The following is a 26324-nucleotide window of genomic DNA, read 5'->3' as shown; positions in this document are numbered from 1 at the left end:
TCTATATTGTCGTGCTTTCTCATCCACTCCCTACACTCTGGGGGCAATTTGACAGGTGCCTATTAATCCACAAACCTGCAGGTCTTTTGGGATAGAGTCATAGAGTAATACAGTGTGGAAACAGGCCCTTTGGCCCAAATCGCCCAGACTGGCCAACAATGTCCCAGCTACACTAGTCCCACTTGCCTGCGCTTGGTCCATAACCCTCCAAACCTGTCCTGTCCATGTACCTGTCCAACTGTTTCTTAAACAATGGGATAGTCCCAGCCTCAGCTACCTCCTCTGGCAGCTTGTTCCATACACCCACCACCTCTGTGTGAAAAAGTTACCTCTCAGATTCCTATTAAATCCTTTCCCCGTCTGCTTGAACTTGTGTCCTCTGGTCCTCGATTCCCCTAGTCTGGGCAAGAGACTCTGTGCATCCACCTGATCTATGCCTCTCATCATTTTGTACACCTCCATAAGATCTCCCCTCATCCTCCTGCGCTCCATGGACCAGAGATCCAGCCTACTTTGGGTCGGGACACTGATTGTAGGGGGGGAGGGTGGGGAAAGAAAGCTGGAATGGAGGAAGGCCAGGACAAAAGTGACATTTTTATCAGAGAAGATTGAACGATTTTGGCAAAGGGAGATCTCTGCACGGATGTTTAACCTCCTCAGTAACCGTCTATTGAACCATCTGCTAGTCCACACCTTGCAATGTTCTAAAATCGGATATGGATCAGGATCCAAACCAAGCAGCCTGTTTGTGCAGGAGAGGGAGTCTGTTTGCCCAGGAATACGGGCGTATTTAAACTGCAATACAGCGGTCTGCAGAGACTATTTATAGAGGCTCGGAGAAGAACACAGTTGAAACCACATCCCAATAAAGCAGTCGGAAAGAACAGCAGATGCTGGTTTAAATCGAAGGTAGACACAAAATGCTGGAGTCACTCAGACTGCGGGTCCAGACGAAGTCTGAAGATGGGTCTCGACCTGAAACGTCACCCATTCCTTCTCTCCAGAGATGCTGCCTGTCCCGCTGAGTTACTCCAGCTCTTTGTGTCTATTTTCAATGCATTACAGTAAGATGTGACATGTTGCTTCAAGAACTGATAGTTGTTGGAATATAGCACATAGCAGACTATAAACATATTGATCAAAAGATTATAAATTCAGATAAATCAGTGTTAAATAGTATACTTAAATATCAGAGGAAATAAATGTAAAGCCCATATTTAATGTATTTATCGTTGCAATATTGCCATGCTGTCCAATTTTTGGAGTGTACTGGAACTTGGCGATGCAAAGATTTTCAGTAATATATTCGGCACAGTGGCTCAATAGTATAGTCGCAGCGTCAGAGACCCGGGTTCAATCCTGACTATGGCTGCTATCTATGTGGAGTTTGCATGTTCACCCTGTGACCTGCGTGGGTCGTCCGGTTTCCTCCCACATCCCAAAGACATGCGAGTTTGTTGGTCATTGGCTTCTGTAAATGTTCCCTAGTTTGTAGCATAGAACTAGTAATCGCTGGTCAGCATGGACTTGGTGGGCCGAAGGGCCTGTTTCCACGCTGTATATCTAAACTAAACTAAATTCTCCCCAAAATTAAATGATTTAAGTGCAATGCTGGGGTAATTTATAATGTATAATTTTATTCTTCCTGCAGAGAACAGATTATATCAATGCCAGCTTCATGGATGGGTACAAGCAAAAGAATGCCTACATCGGCACTCAAGGTACGTTCAGTAACATCTGGAAAACCTTCTCATTTCATTGTTTTGAAGGAATAATATAGGCCTTTCCCTATCTATCCCGTTCCCACATTTGTAACTTGCTGTCTTTCACATGCCTATTAACACCCCTCTGATTCTCCCAGCAACCCATCTACACTACGGATAATTTAACGTAACTAATTCACCTAACAACCAGATAGACACAAAATGCTGGAGTCATTCATTTACAGGGACAGGCAACATCTCTGGAGATAAGGGTCTCGACCTGGACGTTTTGGGTTGAGACCCTTCTATAGTTCATATGACCTCCATGAAAGGTTTTGATGGAGGGTTGGACTTGATGTCCTTGACTTTTACCTTCCCAAGAATGCAAGGTTGCGGTGCCACTTGATGGAGAGCTTGTTTGGTGTAGGACATCTAGTGTTTCACTCTGTTGCCCCAGGAGCTTTGTATCATCTGCCACACCCTTGTAGTCAAATTCCTTATTTTCAATACTAGTTAGTTTAGTTTAGAGATATAATACTAAAACACTATATCGCAGGAGGTGCGTGGACAAAGCCTCCTGCGAGTGTGGAGACCCAACACAGACAGTGGAGCACATGGTCACCAGTTGCCCCAAACACCGGCCACCGAATGGTGAACGAGGTGTGATTGAGCTGGACGATGACACATTGGCCTGGCTCGCCTCAACGGAGCTGAAGGTCTAAAAGACATACGACAGAAGAAGAAGTGCCAAAACAGACCCTTCGGCCCACCGAGTCCACACTGACCAGCGATCCCCGCACATTAACACTACCCTGTACACACTGACAAGGGGCAATTTTACAGTTACAACCAAGCTAATTAACCTACAAACCTGTACGTCTTTGGAATGTGGGGGAAAACCGAAGATCTCGGGGGAAACCCACGCGGGTCATGGGGAGAACGTACAAACTCCGTACAGGCAGCGCCTGTAGTCAGGATTGAACGGGGGTCTCTGGTGCTGTCAGGCAGCAACTCTACCGCTGCGCCACCGTGCCGCTCAGCCCTTTTATTTTCTATTCCAGGACCATTGGAAAAGACGTACAACGACTTCTGGAGAATGGTGTGGGAACAGCATGTCCTCGTCATAGTCATGACCACAAGGTAAGTGGGAGATAATGAATCTAGCAACCATGTGCATCTTAGCCTGCCTCATCCTGAAACTTTCACCTCTTGACTCCAGGAAACGTTTAGCTTAGGTTATCGAAATTTAGTTTATTGTTGAGATTATTATCGAGGTTACAGTGAAAAGCTTTTTGTCGCATGCTAACCAGTAGATGATTACAATCAAGCCGTCCACAGTGTACAAATACAGGAGGATGGGGTTAACAAGTTCAAGTTCAAGAGACATTTATTGTCACATGCACCAATTGGTGCAGTGAGATTTGAGTTACCGTACAGCCAGACGAATAAAACGAACACAACACACGATAGAATTTAACATGAACATCCCCACACAGCGGAATCAACGTTTCCCACTGTGAGGGAAGGCAATAAAGTTCAGTCCTCTTCCACTTGTTCACCCGTGGTCGGGGCCTTTTAGGCCTCCATATTTGCCGCTATAGCGGCCCCCGATGTTTCAGGCCCTCTCGCCGGTATGATGGAGCTCCGGCATCGGAACGGAAAACACGCTCAGCGGCTTGGAGTTTCCTAATCAGCCATTTCCTACTGGAGACCGCGTCTCCCAAAGTCCACAGGCCGAGCTGGACGGAGATTCATTGCTGACGACCCTGGCAAGGATCCCAGGCTCCGCGATGTTGAAGTCAGCGCCGCAAACCACAGCTCCACGATGTACTCAGCTGACCCAACACTCCGGAGCTCCAACACGGCGATCCCCGATAAAACATCGCCCGCTCCGCGATGGAATCCAGTGATGCGCCGCCGCTGAAGCTCTGCTCGGTCTCCGCAGGAAAGGCCACGCCAATCAAGATGGTAGACTGCGAGGAGGGGGCGAAGATGTAGCTCGGAGAAAGACGCATCCTCGACCAGGTGGTGACTGGAAAAACAGTTTCCCCAACCCCCACATAAAAAATATATTTTGCAAGGTAAAGTCCAGTAAAGTCCGATTAAAGTTAGCCCGAGAATCTCCAATGAGGTAGATGGTGGCTCCGGACCGCTCTAGTTGGTGATAGGACGGTTCAGTTGCCTCATAGTAGCCGGGAAGAAACTGTTCCTGAATCTGGAGGCGTGCGTTATCAAACTTTTTTTACAATGTTTTCAAATGTTGATGTTTTACCTGTCAGATCACATGTGTTTCTGCTCACTGATAAAACCAAAAACACGTTAAACAGGACAACAAATTAATCTTTGCTTGAAAGTAGCTCTTTTGTACTTTGATTGAACGTTCACCGCGAGTGTTTGGAATGGAATTGAATCTCATCACTGGCCTGGCTCTGTATGAGGTGTGGTCTGATAGTGTCAGTAAATGTACAAAGTTAACCTGATGGAACAAACTTCCATTTACTTAGATATTTATATGTAACAGAATACTTCTCAGATTCCTATTAAATCTTTTCCCCTTCATCTTAAACCTCTGTCCTCTGGTCCTCAATTTACCTACTCTGGGCAAGAGACTCTGTGCATCTACCCGATCTATTCCTTTCATTGATTTTATACCCCTCTATAAGATCACCCCTCATCCTCCTGCGCTCCAAGGAATAGAGACCCAGTCTACTCAACCCCTCCTTATAGCTCAGACCCTCTAGTCCTGGCAACATCCTCGTAAATCTTCTCTGTATCCTTTCCAGCTTGACAACATTTTTCCTATAACCTGGTGCCCAGAACTGAAAAACAATACGCTAAATGTAGCCTCGCAGCATTTGGTGTTCCCATGGTTTACAAGAACACTTCTCCATAGATGCTGCCTGACCTGCTGAATTACTCCAGCACTTTGTGTGTGTGCGTGCTTTTATTTTGGTAAACGAGCACCTGCATTTCCTCGTGTCGCCACCATTTTGTCACATTTTTTTCGCCACCATTTTGTTTCTCTGCCGGCTGATTTCCAAGAATGGAAGCGTTTCCATATTTCCAAAACTTGTCTTTCTATCAGACTGTATGTTGCACCACCGCTTGCTTGCACGTTATATTTTCTAACCGTGTCTTTCACTGCTTTAGAATTGACGAGAGCGGCAGGAAAAAGTGTGGCCAGTACTGGCCGTTGGATCACAATGTCCAGAGCAACTATGGACTTATCTCAGTCAAAAACCTGGAAATAGAAAGCTTCACACATTTTAACAAAACAACACTAGTGATTCAGAATGTAGAGGTAAGCGAATCATCTTTTGCTCCATGTCTTTGTAAAGATAGTTGACTCTGTTGCTGAGGGAGCAACTTAAAAATACAGGCCCTTCGGCCCACCGAGTCCATGCCGACCCTCGATCAGCCGTTCATCCTAGTTCTCCGTTGGTCCATTTCCTCATCCACTCCCTTCACACTAGCCCAGTGAACCAGCCGTACAATGGCGCAGTAGCAGTTTTGCTGCCTTACAGCGCCAGAGACGTGAGTTCGATCCTGACTACAGGTGCTGTCTGTGCGGAGTTTGTATGTTCTCCAGTTTGCTCTCACATTCCAAAGACTTGTAGGTTAGACACAAAGTACTGGAGCAATTCAGCGGGTCAGGCAGCATCTCTGGAGAAAAGGAGCAGGTGATGTTTCGGGTCGTAACCCTTCTGCATACTGTCTGAAGAAAGGCTCCAACCCGAAACGTCACCTATTCCTTTTCTACAAAGATGCTGCCTGGCCCACTGAGCTTTTTGTGTCTATCTACGATTTAAACCAGCATCTGCAGTTTAGTTTTAGAGATAGAGAAACAGGCCCTTCGACTCACAGAGTCTGCGCCAAACAGCTATCCCCACACACTAACACTATCTAGCAATGTTACTACATTTTGAGATTTTAAAAATCAAGTCTGCAATTTATCCCATCAGATAAAGCATAAAAAGAAGTTTAATTTGACACCTAATTCACTTTCATATCTCAAGTATTTAAAATGTTATGGCCATTTTCATACTCGGAAATTAGCATCTTGTTCCCTATTGATTTTCTATGGACATAACAAAAAAGCTATGATCGTGGACAGTCAAAAGCCTATAACTTTCTTAAAAATTAAGAGAACTGAATGACATTTTCAGTTATCATAGATTGAAGCATTCTGAAACAAATATAAAATAAGCTTACTTGGATGACCTGAAATTAAAGCATATAATCTGAACGCACTGCCATCGAATCTCTCCGCAAAAACCCAGACTGGGTCATCAAACCAGCCGACAAGGGAGGTGCCGTGGTAGTCTGGCGCGTCGATCTCTACAAAGCTGAGGCCACGCGCCAACTCTCGGACACCTCCTCCTACTTACCCTTGGACCATGACCCCACTGACGAGCACCAGGCCACCATTTCTAGCACCATCACCGACTTCATCAATTCCCACGCCCTACCTGACCAAGCCTCCAAACTCATCGTTCCCCAGCCCCGCACGGCCCGTTTTTACCTTCTCCCCAAAATCCACAAACCCGGCTCTCCCGGCAGACCCATTGTCTCTGCGTGTTCGTGCCCCACCGAACTCATCTCCACATACCTTGACACCATCCTATCCCCCTTGGTCAAATCCCTCCCCACCTATGTTCTAGACACCTCAGACACTCTCCGCCGCCTCCACGCATTCCACTCTCTGGGCCCTCACCCCCTCATCTTCACCATGGATGTCCGGTCACTCTACACCTCCATCCCCCACCAGGATGGCCTCAAAGCCCTCCGGTTCTTCCTCGAGCAGAGGAGCAACCTTTACCCAGCCACTGACACTCTCCTCCGCTTAGCGGAGTTGGTCCTCACCCTCAATAACTTTACATTTGACTCCTCCCATTTCCTCCAAACACAAGGCGTAGCTATGGGCACACGCATGGGCCCCAGCTACGCCTGCCTCTTTGTCGGGTACGTTGAACAATCCTTGTTCAATGCGTACCAGGGCCCCATCCCCGACCTCTACCTCCGCTACATTGACGACTGCTTTGGTGCCACCTCCTGCACCCACACACAACTGACTGACTTCATCCACTTCACCACCAACTTCCATCCGGCACTCCAATACACCTGGACGATTTCCGACACTTCCCTACCATTCCTTGACCTCCCCATCTCCATCGCAGGGGACAGACTCCTGACCGACATACATTATAAACCCACTGACTCACATGGCTATCTGGACTACACGTCTTCCCACCCTGCCCCCTGTAAAGACTCCATCCCTTACTCCCAATTCCTCCGCCTACGCCGCATCTGTTCCCAGGATGAGACATTTCATACCAGGGCATCGGAAATGTCCTCGTTCTTCAGGGAACGGGGATTCCCCTCCGCCACCATAGATGAGGCTCGCACCAGAGTCTCATCCATACCCCGCAACACTGCTCTCTCTCCCCATCCCCGCACACGCAAAAAGGGCAGAGTCCCTCTGGTCCTCACCTTTCACCCCACCAGCCGGCAAATACAACACATAATCCTCCGCCATTTCCGCCACCTCCAACGTGACCCCACCACTCGCCACATCTTCCCATCTCCCCCCATGTCTGCCTTCCGCAAAGACCGCTCCCTCCGCAACTCCCTTGTCAATTCTTCCCTTCCCTCCCGCACCACCCCCTCCCCGGGCACTTTCCGTTGCAACCGCAAGAAATGCAACACCTGTCCATTCACCTCCCCCCTCGACTCCATCCAAGGTCCCAAGCAGTCGTTCCAGGTGCGACAAAGGTTCACCTGTATCTCCTCCAACCTCATCTACTGCTGCTCTAGATGTCAGCTAATTTACATCGGTGAGACCAAGCGTAGGTTGGGCGACCGTTTCGCCGAACACCTCCGCTCAGTCCGCCTTAACCTACATGACCTCCCGGTGGCTCAGCACTTCAACTCCCCCTCCCATTCCCAATCCGACCTCTCTGTCCTGGGTCTCCTCCATTGCCAGAGTGAGCAACAGCGGAAATTGGAGGAACAGCACCTCATATTCCGTCTGGGGTCCTTGCGCCCTTATGGCATCAACATTGAATTCCCCCAATTTGGCTAGCCTGTGCTGTCCCCTCCCCTTCCTTCACCCTCTAGCTGTCTCCTCCCACCCTCCCATCCGCCCGCCCTCGGGCTCCTCCTCCTCCCTTTTTCCTTCTTTCTTTCCCCACCCCCCATCCGTCTGAAGAAGGGTGTCGGCCCGAAACGTCGCCTATTTCCTTCGCTCCATAGATGCTGCTGCACCCGCTGAGTTCCTCCAGCAATTTTGTGTACCTTTAATTAGTTATTTACCCAATTGTAGCTAATTCCAAACTTCAATTACTAGATCTAAACATCTATCCATTTCTTAATAAATGATTAACATTTTTAAATAGCCTAAGTGTCCAAATAATATTCACAAATAATTCACAATAAACATGATTTTAAAATCTCATTTACATTAATTTATAGGCCAAATGGAAGGAATTTAGTGTTCAATTGCTGTAAATTAATGTCCATTTAAATCAGCTTTCCAGTGGGTCCCTGTGGAACGCGCTGGTTTAGAACGTTCACATTGCGGTAGATTTGTGCCCTCAAATGCCCAGAAAAATACTGCGGGATTTAATGGGCCCCAAATTAGCTACTCGCAACATTAAACTTTGTATAAAGGGATCTTAAGAAGCCGTTTTTAACGTAAAAATAAACAGCCTACCTTCCGTTTTCCCCTGTATGAGATCTGGCCTGTTGTCGGCGGTTGCGGGTTTAGAAGTTAATTTTTAACCTACTATAACAATTAAATAAAGCCCTTAAAACTAATAATAGCTCAAGCGACGGAATCTTCCAGCGATTTTTCGTTAATAATTAACTAGGCTGAAAAACCTCGATTTGAACAGCCTAGGGAAAATCGCGTTTTAAACCCGCCCCCTCTAAACGGCGCCAAAGTCGCGCACACGGGCTGGGACAGATTTTCAGCGACCTTCAGGTACGTTTTGCAACATACCTACACTATCCTACACAAACTGGGGACAATTTACATTTATACCAAGCCAATCAACCTACAAACCTGTATGTCTTTGGAGTGTGTCGGAAACAGAAGATCTCGGAGAAAACCCACGCAGGTCACGTGGAGAACGTGCAAACGCCGTACAGACAGCACCCGTAGTCAGGATCGAACCCGGGTCTCTGGTGCTGCAAGGCAGTAACTTTACCGCTGCGTCACCTGCTGTTCCTCCCGACACAAGGGAGTACGTGTATTAATTTTGATTTTGATTCTCTACCGCAGACCCATGAGAGGCGGCAGGTGATCCACTTCCAGTACGTGAGCTGGCCGGATTACGGGGTGCCGTCGTCCGCCGCCGCGCTCATCGACTTCCGGTCGGCCGTGCGGCTGCAGCAAGGCCTCTCCATCCGTAACCTGGGCAACCGCTGGAACGGCCACCGCGGAGGACCCCCCATAGTCGTCCACTGCAGTGCCGGCATAGGCAGAACAGGTACGGCTCAACGCCGGTAAAATACATTGCCTTCTTTGCTGTGGGGCTACAGATGCTTGGATAGAGTGGATTAGTTTCGAGAGGGCTTGTTTACAAAAACTGGGATGTAACGCTGAGAAGATCTGAAGAATGGTCTCGACCCGAAACGTGAACTTGTCTCCAGAGATGCTGCCTGGCCCGCTGAGTTACTCCAGCTTTTTGTCTCTATCTTCGGTTTAAACCAGCATCTCAAGTTCCTTCCTACACATGTAATGCTGAGGCTCTATAAGGCGCTGGTCAGGCCGCATTTGGAGTATTGTGAGCAATTTTGGCCACTACATCTGAGTGCTGGCTCTGGAAAAGGTCCAGAGGAGATTTACAAGAATGATCCCAGGAATGAGTGGGTAAGCCTATGATGAATGTTTGACGGCACTGGGCCTGTAAACGCTGGAGTTTAGAAGAATGAGGGGGGACCTCATTGAAATGTGCAGAATAGTGAAAGGTTTGGATAGAGTGGATGTGGGGAGGATGTTTCCACTAGTGGGAGAGTCTAGGACCAGAGGTCATAGCCTCAGAATTAAAAGACGTTCCTTTAGGATAGAGATGAGGAGGAATTTATTTAGTCAAAGTGGTGAATCTGTGGAATTCTTTACCACAGAAGGCTGTGGAGGCCAAGTGAATCGATATTTTTACGGCAGAGATAGATAGATTCTTGATTAGTACAAGTGTCAGGGGTTATGGGGAAAAGGCAGGAGAATGGGGTTAGGAGGGAGAGATAGATTAGCCATGACTGAATGGCGGAGTAGATGATGGGCCGAATGGCCTAATTCTACTCCTATCACTTATGACCCCTCGGTCACGACCCAAAACATCACCTATTCCTTCGATCCATAGATGCTGCCTCACCCGCTGAGTTTCTCCAGCATTTTTGTCTACCTTTTATAAACCTTGCCCCGTTTCTCTGTTCCTAAGTTGGCTGAATTGTGATTGTAATTATTGCTCTGATAAGTCTCATAAAATTGACATTTGCTGCTCTTCTGTGGTTTAAGTTCCCAAGGTTACGTTAAGCCTTGGGCAACAACAGACCTCGTTAACACCAGCACCACTCTGCTGTTCCAGTAAAGCTCCCTGCTATCGGATATTTGGCACGGACCGCCAGCTACTTCTTGGAAACACAATGTTTTTTCTCTTCAAAAATTACTTTGAGGACTGTTTTTGAGTAAATGTGTCAAAGCAAGGCCCCAATGGCACAGAGAGAGAGAGCAGCTGATTCTTGTGTCGGTGCAAAACATTGAATTTCTGAGAAACTCGGATCACCAAAGTCTGATTTATTTTTTTTGATACTGCTCCGCCAAGAATTCACGGTGGCGCAGTGGTAGAGTTGCTGCCTCACAGCGCCAGAGACCCGGGCTCCATCCTGACCACGGGTGCTGCCTGTACCGAATTTGTACGTTGTCCCCGTGACCGTGCGGGTTTTCTCCGGGTGCTCCGGTTTCCTCCCACACTCCATAAAATGTCCTGGTTTGTAGGTTAATTGGCTTCGGTAAAGCTGTAAATCATCCCTGGTGTGTAGGCTAGTGCTGGTGTAGATCGCTAGTTGCCGCAGACTCGACTGGCCGAAGGCCTTGTTTCCACACTGTGTCTCTAAACTAAAATAAACTCACCAAGACAACGCAGTTTTAAAAAAATCACAATTAAATAAGTTTAAACTGATTTACAATATATTGCAATTTAGTATCTCTAAACATTGACGATTAATTTAATCCAGAGTAACTCCTGTCTGAGACCCGTCTGGAGGGAAGTTGCAACCCGGCACTTTTTTGGAATGAGATTGTTCGCCTCACGCCGGGATCGGTCTCTGCCCCCCGTCACTGCTGCATGGCCCCCTCCCCATTTGAGTTCTTCCCCTCATACTTCAGTATGTATTATACTAACACCATGTCTCGAGAGGTGTAGTGAGATACAGTGGAAAGCTTCTGTTTACAAGCTACCGATCAAATGATGCCGTACACGAGTACAATCCAGCTACACGCGTGCAGGAGAGAAAAACAGAATATTGTTTTCCAGCGTCATAGCGTAATTCCTCGGGTCCTGAAATCCTGTCTCCCCATCTTTGGTCATCCCCATCCCTGCACACATACACGTGCGCACGCACGCACGCGCACACACACACGCACGCGCACACACATACACGCACGCACGCGCACACACGCACACGCACGCGCACACACGCATGCGCACGCACACACATTCACACGCACACACACACACACACACACACAAATTCACACACACGCACACACACATGCTCACGCACGCAATGCGCCTACACACACACACGCATGCATGCACACACATTCACACACACACATTCACACACGCACACACACACACACATCTATTTATTTATTTATTTATTTATTTCGGACAGAATAAAAGAATAAAAAGCAAATGTGAAACAGCATACAAAAAACAAAACAAAAATATTTATAAAGTGTCATAAACAATATCTATAAATAAATGAAATCATATGTGTCCGAAAAGGAGCAGGAAGAAGCCAAAGCTTATTAATTCCCACCCCTTATTCAACTGCTTGTAATTATCTCATACAAATTTAGCAGCTATATGTACACCATATGTACACCAGCCACTATATGTACACCAAATTATTTACATTTGAACACTAATCAAATATTTACAAAGCCATACAAATAAGAAAAAAAGAAAAAGAAAAGAAAAAGCCCGCATATACTATACAGTATCTTAGTCATATTAACAACCCATCACTCTATAATCACCCTTCCCATCACACACACCATTCAGCAAGGGAACCAAGATTAGAACACAACAGAGCTGGTGTACACACTTGCAAACAGCCGCAACACGTAAGCAGTTTAAATAGATGTTTAAACTTTGAGCGCTCAAGTTTATGTTTTGCTCACTGTCCACACGATGAGTTACTGGCAGCAGAGGTGTCTGTGTCCCTCTCCCACTCCCTACTCACTGTCTCTCTCCCCCTGTGTCTCTCCCTGTCTCTCTCCCTGTCTCTCTCCCTGTCTCTCTCCCTGTCCACCCACAACATTGTGATGGGAACACTCGGTGCGTCAGTGCAAGACTGCCCCCTAGTGTCGAGTGTTGAGACGGCTGAATGTCAATCCCTCCTCTTGACAACAAGCCTATGTCGTCGTAGCAAACCATAGAAACATAGAAATTAGGTGCAGGAGTAGGCCATTCGGCCCTTCGAGCCTGCACCGCCATTCAATATGATCATGGCTGATCATCCAACTCAGTATCCCGTACCTGCCTTCTCTCCATACCCTCTGATCCCCTTAGCCACAAGGGCCACATCTAACTCCCTCTTAAATATAGCCAATGAACTGGCCTCGACTACCCTCTGTGGCAGAGAGTTCCAGAGATTCACCACTCTCTGTGTGAAAAAAGTTCTTCTCATCTCGGTTTTAAAGGATTTCCCCTTTATCCTTAAGCTGTGACCCCTTGTCCTGGACTTCCCCAACATCGGGAACAATCTTCCTGCATCTAGCCTGTCCAACCCCTTAAGAATTTTGTAAGTTTCTATAAGATCCCCTCTCAATCTCCTAAATTCTAGAGAGTATAAACCAAGTTTATCCAGTTTTTCTTCATAAGACAGTCCTGACATCCCAGGAATCAGTCTGGTGAACCTTCTCTGCACTCCCTCTATGGCAATAATGTCCTTCCTCAGATTTGGAGACCAAAACTGTACGCAATACTCCAGGTGTGGTCTCACCAAGACCCTGTACAACTGCAGTAGAACCTCCCTGCTCCTATACTCAAATCCTTTTGCTATGAAAGCTAACATATCATTCGCTTTCTTCACTGCCTGCTGCACCTGCATGCCTACTTTCAATGACTGGTGTACCATGACACCCAGGTCTCGCTGCATCTCCCCTTTTCCTAGTCGGCCACCATTTAGATAATAGTCTGCTTTCCTGTTTTTGCCACCAAAATGGATAACCTCACATTTATCCACATTATACTGCATCTGCCAAACATTTGCCCACTCACCCAGCCTATCCAAGTCACCTTGCAGTCTCCTAGCATCCTCCTCACAGCTAACACTGCCCCCCAGCTTAGTGTCATCCGCAAACTTGGAGATATTGCCTTCAATTCTCTCATCCAGATCATTAATATATATTGTAAATAGCTGGGGTCCCAGCATTGAGCCTTGCGGTACCCTACTAGTCACTGCCTGCCATTGTGAAAAGGACCCGTTTACTCCTACTCTTTGCTTCCTGTTTGCCAGCCAGTTCTCTATCCACATCAATACTGAACCCCCAATGCCGTGTGCTTTAAGTTTGTATACTAATCTCTTATGAGGGACCTTGTCGAAAGCCTTCTGGAAGTCCAGATACACCACATCCACTGGTTCTCCCCTATCCACGCTACTAGTTACATCCTCGAAAAATTCTATAAGATTCGTCAGACATGATTTACCTTTTGTAAATCCATGCTGACTTTGTCCAATGATTTCACCACTTTCCAAATGTGCTGCTATCCCATCTTTAATAACTGACTCTAGCAGTTTCCCCACTACCGATGTTAGACTAACTGGTCTGTAATTCCCCGTTTTCTCTCTCCCTCCCTTCTTAAAAAGTGGGGTTACGTTTGCTACCCGCCAATCCTCAGGAACTACTCCAGAATCTAAAGAGTTTTGAAAGATTATTGCTAATGCATCCACTATTTCTGGAGCTACTTCCTTAAGTACTCTGGGATGCAGCCTATCTGGCCCTGGGGATTTATCGGCCTTTAATCCATTCAATTTACCCAACACCACTTCCCGGCTAACCTGGATTTCACTCAATTCCTCCAACTCCTTTGACCCGCGGTCCCCTGCTATTTCCGGCAGATTATTTATGTGTTCCTTAGTGAAGACGGAACCAAAGTAGTTATTCAATTGGTCCGCCATATCCTTGTTCCCCATGATCAACTCACCTGTTTCTGACTGCAAGGGACCTACATTTGTTTTAACTAATCTCTTTCTTTTCACATATCTATAAAAACTTTTGCAGTCAGTTTTTATGTTCCCTGCCAGTTTTCTTTCATAATCTATTTTTCCTTTCCTAATTAAGCCCTTTGTCCTCCTCTGCTGGTCTCTGAATTTCTCCCAGTCCTCCGGTATGCTGCTTTTTCTGGCTAATTTGTACGCATCATCCTTCGCTTTGATACTATCCCTGATTTCCCTTGTTCCACGGATGTACTACCTTCCCTGATTTATTCTTTTGCCAAACTGGGATGAACTATTTTTGTAGTTCATCCATGCAGTCTTTAAATGTCTTCCATTGCATATCCACCGTCAACCCTTTTAGAATTAATCCCTCAATACCATGTCCCACTCTCTCCCCTTTCCCCATTAAAGGAGATATGCAGGGCAAGTTCTTTCACACAGAAGGTGGTGAGTGCCTGGAATGCATGGCCTGGAGTCGTGGTGGAGGGAGATATGATAGAGGCATTTAAGAGACTTTTCGATCGGCTCATGGATGTACAGGGAATGGAGGATAAGGGGAGAGTTGATCTCGGTGTCATGTACAGCACAGACATCGTTGGGCTGTATCTTTCTTGATCAGATACATCCGAGGACACTGTGGGAAGAATAGCTGGAGAAGAAATTGCAGGTGTTCTAGCTATGATATGTGAATTATCATTAGACACAGATGAGATGCAGGAATGTGGCTAATGTTGTACCTCTATGTGAGAAGGGCAAGCAAGGAAAAGCCTGGGAACTATAGACCAGTGAGCCTAACATCTGTGGTAGGCAAAAATGTTTAAGAAGGAACTCCAGAGCCAATAAGATCATGGGAGACCCCTTCCACCCCAGCAACGGGCTGTTCCAGCTGCTACGGTCAGGCAAACGCCTCCGTTGCCATGCTGTGAGAACGGAGAGGATGAGAAGGAGTTTCTTCCCAGAGGCCATTAGGACTGTAAACTCCTATCTCTCCAGGGACTAACTTACTGTACCATTTTACTGTTGTGTGGTGTCTTTTTAAAATTGCTGTTTTTTTCCTTTTTCTTCCCTCCCTCCCACAAATATGTAATATGTGATTATGTGATTCTGTTTGTAGTTTGTTTGTTTTTTTGCACAATTCGCGAGCATTGCCACTTTTCATTTCACTGCACATCTCGTATGTGTATGTGACGAATAAACTTGACTTGACTTGACAGATGCGGGAAAAATCGAAGGTAGACAAAAATGCTGGTGAAACTCAGCGGGTGAGGCAGCATCTATGGAGCGAAGGAATAGGTGACGTTTCGGATCGAGACCCTTCGGTCTCGACCCAAAATGTCACCTATTCCTTCGCTCCATAGATGCTGCCTCACGCGCTGAGTTTCTCCAGCATTTTTGTCTACCATCTGTGGTAGGTAAGTCACTGGAAAGTATTCTGAGGGACAAGATAGATATGCATTTGGACATACAGGGAGTGATTAGGGGATAGTGGGCATTGTTTTGTCTCACAAATTTTTTGAAGAAGTAACTAAGAAGGTTGATGAGGGAAAAGCTGCGGACATCCGTATGGACTTCAGCAAGACGTTTGATAAGGTTCCACATGGTAGGTTGCTTTGGAAGGTGAGATGGCCCGGGTTCAATGGAAACCTAGCTGACTGGATAGAGAATTGGATTCATGAAAGGAAGCAGAGGGCGGCAGCGCAAGGTTTTTTTCCACACTTGAGATTAATGATGTGCCTCAAGGTTCGGTGCTGAGGCCTCTGCTGTTTGTGCTTTTTTATCAACAATCTGGATGAGAATGTAGAAGGCCTCTTTAGTAAGTTTGCAGATGACACAAAAGTGGGTGTTAACGCAGATAGCTTGGCAAAAACTGCAGCCGCAACTTGATCAGTTGGGCAAGTGGGGCTAAGGAGTGGGTAATGGATTTCAATACATGTAAGTGTTACATTTTGGGACGTCTAACAGTGGCAGGACCTACACAGTGAATGGCAGGGCTCTGGGGAGAGTTGTCAAGCAGAGGCATCTAGGAATACAGGTACATAGTTCCATGAAAGTGGCGCCACAGGTAGAAAGGGTGGTCAAGAAGGCTCTCGGCACATTGGCCTTCATCAGTAAGAGTATTGAGTGTGGACGTTGAGACATAATGTTACAGTTGTACAAGACACTGGTGAGGCCATATCTGGAGTGATCATCCCGTACACTAGTACTGTACTATCTTTCACACTACAGACAATTTACAAATTTTACCAAATCAACCTACAAACCTGCATGTCTTTCCCGTGGGTGGAAAACAGAGCACCTGGAGAAAACCCACGTGGTCACAGACCGTCTGTGTGGAGTTTGCATGTTCTCTCATTGTGCCTAATATTTTCTCCCCGGGTGCTCCAGTTTCCTCCCACACCCCAAAGACGTGTAGGATGGTAAGTGGATTGGCTACTGCAAATTGTCCCTGTGTGTGATTGTTACAATGGGGGGAATGGCTGATGGTCGGCACAGACTCGATGGGCTGAAGGGCCTGTTTCTACGCTGTGTGACTACATTTGTCCAAACTGAAGGTAGGCAAAAGTGCTGGAGAAACTCAGCGGGTGCGGTAGCATCTACGGAGCGAAGGAAATAGGAAACGTTTCGGGCCGAAACCCTTCTTCAGACTGATGTAGCGTGGAGAGGGCGGGAAGAAGAAAGGAAGAGGAGGTGCCAGTGGGCTGAGGGAGAGCTGAGAAGGGGAGGAGACAGCAAGGGCTACCGGAAATTGGAGAAGTCAATGTTCATGCCGCTGGGGTGCAGACTGCCCAAGCGGAATATGAGGTGTTGCTCCTCCAATTTCCGGTGGTGCTCACTCTGGCCATGGAGGAGGCCTAGGACAGAGAGGTCGGATGGGGAATGGGAGGGGGAGTTGAAATGCTGAGCCACCGGGAGATCAGGTTGGTTAATGCGGACCGAGCGGAGGTGTTCGGCGAAACGATCGCCAAGCCTACGCTTGGTCTCACCGATGTAGATCTGAACTCAGTTTGCAAGACTTTTCCACGGCACTACCCTCACTTGCCACTGGGCGGCAGCCCGAATACCTGTCACTAATACTGGCTCAATAGCGCCACCTCTCAGCGATCAGGACCGGGTCACCGAGCCACGATCTCCAGAGATGCTGCCTGACCCACTGAGTTACTCCAGCACTTGGTGTGTTTTTTTGTAAAGCAGCATCTGCAGTTGCTTGCGTCTGCCAGCTTGAGAGTCAAGATTGTTTCCCGATATAGAGGTATGTAAAGTTATGAGAGGCATAGATAGGGTAGACAGTCGTGTTCAAGAAGGAACTGCAGATGCTGGAAGATCGAAGGTACACAAAATTGCTGGAGAAACTCAGCGGTGCAGCAGCATCTATGGAGCGAAGGAAATAGGCGACGTTTCGGGACGAAACCCTTCTTCAGTCCCTTTTACCCAGGATGGGAAAATCAAATACTGGCGGACATAGGATTACGGTTAGAGTTGCTGGTTTTGAATCCTCCTCCGCTCCTCTGTCATATGGGGTTCCACAGGGCTCAATTTTAGGGCCCCTGCTTTTCTCACTGTACTTACTTCCTCTGGGTTCCATTCTTAGAAAGCATGGCATCTCTTTTCATTGTTATGCTGATGATAGCCAACTATATATGCCGCTGAGGAAGGAAGATGCTTTCTCTGTCAAATCACTTCTGTTATGTCTTGATGACATTAAATCCTGGATGGCCCTAAACTTTCTAGGATTTAATGAAAAGAAGACAGAGGTGATATTGTTTGGTCCCAATGGCTGCCGTGAACCTCCCCCTGTTGACTTGGGTCCCCTGGCACTGTATGTGAAGCCAACAGTTTTGAACCTGGGTTTTAAGATGGACAGTGATTTTAAATTAGATCATCAAATAGGCGTGGTAGTAAAGTCCAGCTTCTTTCATTTAAGGCAGCTGGCAAAGGTGAAGCCCATTCTTGAGCGGCAGCATTTTGAAACAGTGATCCATGCCTTTATCACGTCTAGGCTGGATTACTGTAACGCACTCTATTTTGGAGTTACTCGATCTTCCCTGGCTCGTCTCCAGTTGGTTCAAAATGCTGCTGCTCGCAGGGACACATGACAATAAACTCACTTGAACTTGAACTTGAACTTGAACTCGAAAGAGGGAGCATATAACGCCAATTCTGGCCTCCCTCCACTGGCTCCCGGTGTACTTTCGAGTTCATTTTAAGACTCTTTTATTTGTGTTTAAATCTTTAAATGGCCTCGCCCCGCCTTACCTCTCTGAGCTGCTTCATCCCTACGCTCCTGCCCGGTGCCTCAGGTCAGCTGATCAGCTGCTCCTGGAGGTACCGAGGTCTAAGCGGAAGCTCAGAGGGGATAGAGCCTTCACTGTTGCTGCTCCGGCGTTATGGAACACTCTGCCGTTGCACATCAGACAGGCCCCCTCACTGTCCATCTTCAAAACCAATCTTAAAACCCATTTCTATTCCTTGGCTTTTGACCCTGCATGAGACTGCTCCTGTTTTAGTGTTTTTAATGTTTTTTATTGTTTTTACTCTCTCTTTTAATGTCTTTATTGTCGTGTAATAATCCTTTGTCCATGATTAGTCATGTACAGCACTTTGTTGCAACAGTGGTTGTTTTTAAAGTGCTCTATAAATAAAGTTATTATTATTGTTATTATTATTAGAGGGGTAAAGTTTAAAGGAGGTGCGCGGGGCTAGTTTTTTACACAGTGGGTGGTGGGTGCCTGGAACGTGCTGCCAAGGGTGGTGGGTGAAGCAGATACGTTAGTGCAACCGAGACAGTTTGTAGTTTGAGGTTGAATTAGTGTTTGATTGTGATGTTTGGTGGGAAATAGCTTTTTCTAGAGGCCATCGTTTTCAGATTCCCATACAACAGAACATTGGAATTCTTACTTACAGCATCGTAACAGGCCTGTAAACAAAGTTAGTAAATAAGAATTTAATATATTAATAACTCTACATGCACAAAATGATATTCCCATTATTATGTGTAGGAAAGAACTGCAGATGCTGGTTTAAATCAAAGGTAGACACAAAATGCTGGAGTAACTCAGCGGGACAGGCAGCATCTCTGGAGAGAAGGAATGGGTGAAGTTTTGGGTCGAGACCCTTCTTCAGACTGATGGCAGGGGAGTGGGTGGGACAGAGATAGAACGCAGGCGGAGACAGTAAGACTGGTGGGAGATCTGGGAAGGGGGAGGGGATGGAGAGAGAGGGAAAGCAAGGGCTATTTGAAGTTAGAGAAGTCAATGTTCATACCGCTGGGGTGTAAGCTACCCAAGCAGAATATGTTCCTCCAATTTGCGCTGGGCCTCACTCTGACAATGGAGGAGGCCCAGGACAGAAAAGTCAGATTGGGAATGGGAGGGGGAGTTAAAGTGCTGAGCAACCAGGAGATCAGGTAGGTTAAGGCGGACTGTGCGGAGGTGTTCAGCGAAACGATCGCCGAGCCTGCTCGTTGTCTCGCCATTATAATGTATCTGTACACTGGATGGCTTGATTGTAATCATGTAGAGTTTCTCCGCTGACTGGATAGCACTGTACAAGAGCCACTGTGACAGCACAGTGGTGCAGCGGTAGAGCAGCTGCCTCACAGCTCCAGAGACCCGGGTTTGATCCTGACTACAGATGCTGTCTGTACGGAGTTTGTACGTTCTCAATGTGACCGTGTGGGTTTTCTCCGGGTGCTCTGGTTTCCTCCCACACTCCAAAGACACACATGTTTGTAGATTTATTGGCTTCGGTAAGTCGTGCAATTATCCCTAGTGTGTGTATGTTAGTGTACATGGTGATCTATGGTTGGCACGGACTCGGTGGGCCGAAGGGCCTGTTCTGCGTTTTGTCTCCAAAGCCGTGTCCAAGTTGATAATGTACATGTTTAGTTTACTTTCGAGAAACAGCGCGAAAATAGGCCCTTCGGCCCACCGAGTCCATGCCGACAAGCGATCACCCTATACACTAGCACTACACACACACAGGACAACTTCCAATTTTACTGAAGCCAATTAGCTTACAAATCCGTACGTATTTGGAGTGTGGGAGGAAACCGGAGCACCTGGAGAAAACCCACGAGGTCACAGGGAGAGCGTACAAACTCCATACAGACAGCACCCGTAGTCAGGATCGAACCCAGTTCTCTGGCGCTGTAAGGCAGCAGCTTTATCGCTGCACCACCATGTCACCCCCCCCCCCCTGATCAAGTAATCATGTATAGTTTCTCCACTGGGTAGAACGTGACAAAAAAGCTTTTTGCTGTATACGTGACAATAAACAAAACTATCGGTGGATAGGGCAGGCTTGGAGGGATGTGGACCAAATGCTGGCAGGTGGGACTCGTGTAGCTGGGACATGTGGGCAAGTTGGGTCAAAGAGCCGGTTTCCACGCTGTATCACTCTGTGACTCTATGGAACTGCAGATGCTGGTTTAGAATTAACGCTGCCCCTCCCTCCGCTCCAGGCACCCTCTGCACCTTGGACATCTGCCTCTCCCAGCTGGACGACGTGGGCACGCTGAACGTCTACCAGACAGTGCGGAGGATGAGGACGCAGAGAGCCTTCAGCATCCAGACCCCCGACCAGTATTACTTCAGTTACACCGCCATCATCGAGCATGCCCAGAGGCAGAACCTGCTGTCTGCCAGCCATTAACAGGAGCGCTGCCTCTTCTCATCACTCACTCCCTCCCTCCCCCCACCCCCTCCGTCCCTCCCTCTACCCCCACCCCTCCCTCCCTCCTCTGTCGTTCAACAACCACTCTGCACCCAAGCAGATGATTCCCAATAATAGGCGGATAGAACAACTGTAGATAGTGACCTTTTTGTGATTGTACCAGATCATAGATTTAGTACTAGCCTTAATTACTTGGATAAAACTTATTTTACCATGGTTTAACACCATCATACCAGTAGCTTTCTTCACGGAGCTTATAGACATTTCCTGAAGAAAATCTGTTACAATTCATTTATTCCAATTATGTAGCATTTAGAGATAAAATCTACGGTACAGAAACATGAAGAAACGAAGGCCGTCGGGAAGGCCATCGAAGGAGAAGATCTCTTCACAGAGACCGATCCACAATCTTTAGTCAGCATGTGACTTCTGTAAAAGTGTCGTCTGTGGACCAGACTTTTTGATTTTTGATTTTTTTTTCCTTTTCGAGAAAGAAACTTGTTTATGACATAAAAAGAAACGACAAAAAAAAAAGAATCTTACCTCAAGCGCCACCTGAGGGGCGGAATGAAGCACCGCGCTGAATCTCTCGCCGCCTCCGGCTGAGGTCAGCTCTGTCGTTGCCGTACGGGGGGCTCTCTGTACCCGCCTCATCGTCGCTCACACAGCGGGCCGGAGACACTGACCTGGGCGGCCACACCCGTGCCTGTGTGGGACCAGTTCACCCCTTGTGCCTTCTCCTCTCTTATTCCACATTGCAGCGGCCCGCGGCTATCGTTCAAAGCTAAACCTTTCTCTCAGGGGATGCAGTTTATGTTCCCGACCTCTCTCACACACAATGACTCGCCCACTTGGCCTTCCCTGCACCTTTTCTCCCTCATCCAGGCTTGTGGCCTAGTGAGTAAAGGTTCCGACCCAAAACATCATCTGTCCATTCCCTTCACAGATGCTGCCTCACCTTCTTCTTCTTCTTGCGTGTGGCGTGCACAGCCTAAAGTTGTAGGACAACTTGTACTAATTGATCTTATTTGATTGTGCACGCCGGGTTGATTGCATTGGTTGAAACAGGGCGGACCACATGAAGGTTGCAATCTCCCACCCCCTGCCTGACCTGCTGAGTTCTTGCTCTTCCACTCCCTCTCGACCTCTTGTTTTGCCTCTTATCATTCCCTGCTCTTTCTCACACTCATTCTCTCCCTCTTTCCCTGCAGCCCTTTAATCTTGCCCTCTCTCCATCACCCCCGCACTCTCCTTTTCCCTCCTCCCATTCTCTCTCTCTCCTCGCATTCTTTCTCTCCTTCCACCCTCTCATTTTTTTCCCCCTGATCTGTCTTCTCTCCCTCTCCCTCTCTCTCTCTCTCTCTCTCTCTCTATCTCTCTCTCTCTGCTCTCTTTCTCTCCTCCCACACACTCACTCACTCCTCCTGCTCTCCATCTCTCACCTACCGCACTCTCTCCATCCACCCCCGCTCTCTCTCCTCCCACTCTAAGTTGCTCCTCTCTAGTTTTTCCTCCTTCACGCTCCCTCCCTCGCTCCTCAGGGTCAGGAGGGAGCGTGGATGGGACGATGAGGGACGATCCATGTTCCATCCTGTTCCTGAGAGTCGGAATGCTGGGGCCCCACTCACCTCCCCAGGCAGCGGGAGAGCAGAGGAGGTCCCACGGCAGTGGGTGCCTGCGGTCCAGCCCTGGCCCCCCACACACAGTGAGCTCAAGTTGCCATCCACCCAACCTCACATTGCTTGCGCCATCAAGACCAATGTCATCTCCTGAAACCCCTTCAATGTTAAACATTTGTAATGTCACAATTTCATGTCATCAACGTTGCCACCTAACAGAACAATTCCTGTATTCAAATACAAATTTATATCAATCTGAAGAAGGGTCCCGACCTGAAACGTCATCTGCCCGCTTCCCTCCACAGACGCTGAGTTGCTCCAGCCATTTTGTTTATTTGCTCAATATTCCAGCAACTGCAGTCTCTCGTGGCTTCAAACTCCTGCCCGTGTTTCGTTGGCGCCGCTGTCTGGTGGGACCAGATTACCCGACCACCTCTCCTGCTCTCGTTGGCCAAGGGCTTGTGTGGCTCTGCGTTCATCCCAATGTGTGGACAGACCATGAGGTGGATCAACCCCAGAGGCAACACTGACAGTGAAGGTGCTCCTGGAGCTGGGGGAGGCTGCGACGCTGAGAGAGGGGCCGCCCGGAGCCACTTCGCAAAGACCTTTGGAGAGAGACACAGTGCACTAATTCCCCGTGTGGTTCTTTTCTCAAGCCATGAAGTATCCACACAGCACCCAAATCTCCAAATACCCTTCTGAACACTCGTGACGCTTGATGTTTGTTGCCAACGCTCCCCTTTAAACGTCGGTGCGTTGTCCTGTGTTGTCGTGCTCGGTGCCCAGTCTGTCTGGTGTTGAACTGAACGGGAAGGTGGCCATGGATGGGCTGACACGGCCCTCTGGGTCTCAGCTTACTGGGGCCAGGCCCATGACTGAGTGTAACCTACCCCCCCCTCCCCTCCGGACTCGTTATGGAAACCACAGACCCCCCCACGGCTGTGCGCGAGGCAGGTGGCTGGAACAGTAGACCCTCCTTCCATTCCTGGTATGTAAACCAAGGTACTTAAAGAGCACGTGGAAATGAGGAATTGCAAACGAAATCCTGACGTTTTCTTGCAAACTTTACCGAGAAGATGAAGGTGCGAGGAACTGCAGATGCTGGTTGACAAAAGAGGACACAAAGTGCTGGAGTAACTCAGCGGGTCAGGCAGCATCTGCGGAGAGCGTTGACAGGTGACGTTTCAGGTCGCACTGGTCATACGGGGGACGAAAGCTGGTGGAAATCGATCCAGAGAATAGAACAGTACAGCACAGGAACAGGCCCTTCGGCCCACAGTGTTGGTACTGAACATGATGCTAAGACCAAGTCATAGTCCCGAAACTTGGCTGGTCTGCGTTCTCCAGAGATGCTGCCTGGACCTGCTGAGTTACTCCAGCACACTGTGTCTTCTTTAGTTATAAAGAGCCTGGTCTTGTTGTTCCCAGCCAGTGCTGCACCTTGACTGAACACACACAATATATCCCAGTCGTAGTCACATCATAGAAACAGAAAATAGGTGCGGGAGTCGACCACGTGGCTCTTCGAGCCAGCACCGCACACTCCCCCAACATCAGTCTGAAGAAGGATCTCGACCCGAAACGTCACCCATTCCTTCTCTCCAGAAATGCTGCCTGTCCCGCTGAGTTACTCCAGCATTTTGTGTCTACCGTCAATATGATCATGGCTGATCATCCTAAATCTGTACCCCGTTCCCACTTTCTCCCCAAATCCCTTGATTCCGTTAGCCCTCAGAGCTATCTTCAACTCTCTCTTGAGTACATCCAGTGAATTTGCCCCCACTGCCTTCTGTGGCAGAGAATTCCACAGATTCACAATCCTTTGGGTGAAAAAGATTTTCCTCATCTTAATCCCAAATGGCCTACCCCTTATTCTTGAAACTGAGACCTCCCCTGATTCTGGACTCCCCCAACATTTTTCCTGCATCTAGCCTGTCCAGTCCCTTTAAGAATTTAATATGTTTCTATTAGCTGTCCCGCTGAGTTACTCCAGCATTTTGTGTCTATCTTCGAATAAACCAGCATCTGCAGTTCTTTGCTACACACCTTCCCATTATTAATCACTTGCGGCTGAGGTTTACACTTGTTGCCCCAATCTCCAGTCGACCAGGTTTTGCACTCGAGAATATCCAGGATAGGAAAGATGCCGCAGCCTTTGAAACAAGTTAGAAACTTGAAATATTATTTAAACTTAACGATAGATTTAAAAATAAAAAATTTTGAATGCGGTTTGAGGATCATTGGCTCGAATTCAGAACCAATTTCTGTTTTTTTTTTAAAACGCATGTTTGTTTAAATAATTAAACTTTATGAACTTAAGAAGAAGCAAAAAAAAAGTGGGGATTCCTTTGCTGGCCTATGATAAATGACCATCGCAAGCCTTGAGTCTTCTGTGCAATTTCAGCAAAGTACATGTGTGCTAACCTTGTCCACCTGCCTTGCCTCTGTAACAAACAGCTGGAAACATCTTTCCTGATCCCCATCAGGACGTGTCTCGATCTCGAAACGTCGCCTGTCCTGTCCATTCCCTGACCCGCTGAGTACCTCCAGAGTTTAGTGTTTGTTTCCTGATTTGATCTCAGATTTCCAGCATCTGCCGGTGTTTGATGTCCCCCATCCACCTGAGGGAATATTCATTCTCATTATTAACTGAGCTAACATGTACTGCTCTCTCTGTGGGGGTGACGGGATGTTTCTCAGCTCTACAACTCAGAGCAAAGCAAGTTTGTGTGCGTACTCACAATTCTCTGGCTCTCTGGTAGTATTCTGGTGAACCTTACACCATTTATCTTTTGTACAATGTAGTAATTGGAATAGTGCAGCGTGCAATCCCACAAGGGCTTACTATAGAAGTGGCAAACCTACACCTATTTTATATTCTAATACTTCAGGGCATATATAAGGGCAAAAATACAAAAAACAAATGATTAGCCTTTTTAATTATGTTGATTAAACGACTGTTTCTTTTTATAGATATTTAATGGTTCCCTAAATCTCTTGGAGTGCCAGTGTTCTCGACTATTGTATTCACCAACTTAATAGCTGTCTACATCCTAAACATTCGTTCTGTGATCTGTGACTCCTTAAAATGGCTGTTGTCTTGATGACTTGTTTGTGCCTATTTGTACCTGTTTCTTATTTCATAGGTTCTGGGAGCAGAATGAGGCCGTTCGGCCCATCAATTCTACTCTGCCATTCACTCATGGCTGATCCATCTTTCCCTCTCAACCCCATTCTCCTGCCTTCTCCCCATAACCCCTGACACCCTTACGAATCAGGAATTAGTCAGTCTCCGTCTTAAAAATATCCATTGACTTGGCCTCCGCAGCCGTCTGTGGCAATTCATTCCATTTGTTTCACGTTTGCTGTAGGGGCTGGCTCTTTCTACTCCTCATTGCAGCTCATTTATGTACAAATGACGGGAACCGTTATGTCAACATTACCTCGAGAGCACCAGACCAAAGAACCTATAGCGAGCAAGATAGATCACTCGACGAAAAAGATGTAGTACGGTCATGGGCAGATTCATGGGTAATTTTCGGTCCCATTTCCGTAACCGGCTTCCGTCTCCGCACCAAAGATCCCATAGCGGAGCAAAGATACTAGTGCGGTGACGGAAGCCGGTTACGGAAACATCCTCGTAAAAATAAAAGTTATTTGGTAAAAATCTTCTCATTTTCAGAATTTTAATTTATTAACTGTCCCCCCGCAACGTTGATTACACTGCGAGTCGGGTCGGGTTACGGAAATGGATGAAAAAAAGGCCCACGTTCCGCTCCGTTGCGTACTACACGTCAGCCCATTGCATTTAGAAAGAGTGATCTATCTTGCTCCGCTATAGGATCTTTGCCCCAAACTACACATTCACACCCAGGTG

General features: G+C 47.4%; 1 protein-coding gene and 1 long non-coding RNA gene across 2 annotated transcripts in view; both read left to right on the top strand.

Annotated features, from left to right (window-relative positions):
• ptpn9 (protein tyrosine phosphatase non-receptor type 9) overlaps nt 1-22132 on the top strand; it is a 101608-nt gene extending 79476 nt beyond the window's left edge. The window contains exons 9-13 of the mRNA XM_033014762.1: nt 1652-1721; nt 2765-2843; nt 4854-5004; nt 8986-9193; nt 20617-22132. Coding sequence (XP_032870653.1) covers nt 1652-1721; nt 2765-2843; nt 4854-5004; nt 8986-9193; nt 20617-20807 — 699 coding nt within the window. The 3' untranslated portion in view covers nt 20808-22132. The remainder of the gene's footprint in view (nt 1-1651; nt 1722-2764; nt 2844-4853; nt 5005-8985; nt 9194-20616) is intronic.
• An 84-nt stretch (nt 22133-22216) lies between these two features.
• On the top strand, nt 22217-25551 carry LOC116968356. Its single transcript, XR_004410456.1, has 2 exons — nt 22217-22759; nt 24419-25551. It is a non-coding gene; the product is annotated as an uncharacterized LOC116968356 (long non-coding RNA).
• Nucleotides 25552-26324: the final 773 nt, after the last annotated feature.

This window comes from Amblyraja radiata, chromosome X, assembly GCF_010909765.2.
Source record: "Amblyraja radiata isolate CabotCenter1 chromosome X, sAmbRad1.1.pri, whole genome shotgun sequence".
Lineage (NCBI taxonomy): Eukaryota > Metazoa > Chordata > Chondrichthyes > Rajiformes > Rajidae > Amblyraja > Amblyraja radiata.
This window is presented reverse-complemented; position numbering and strand designations above follow the sequence as displayed.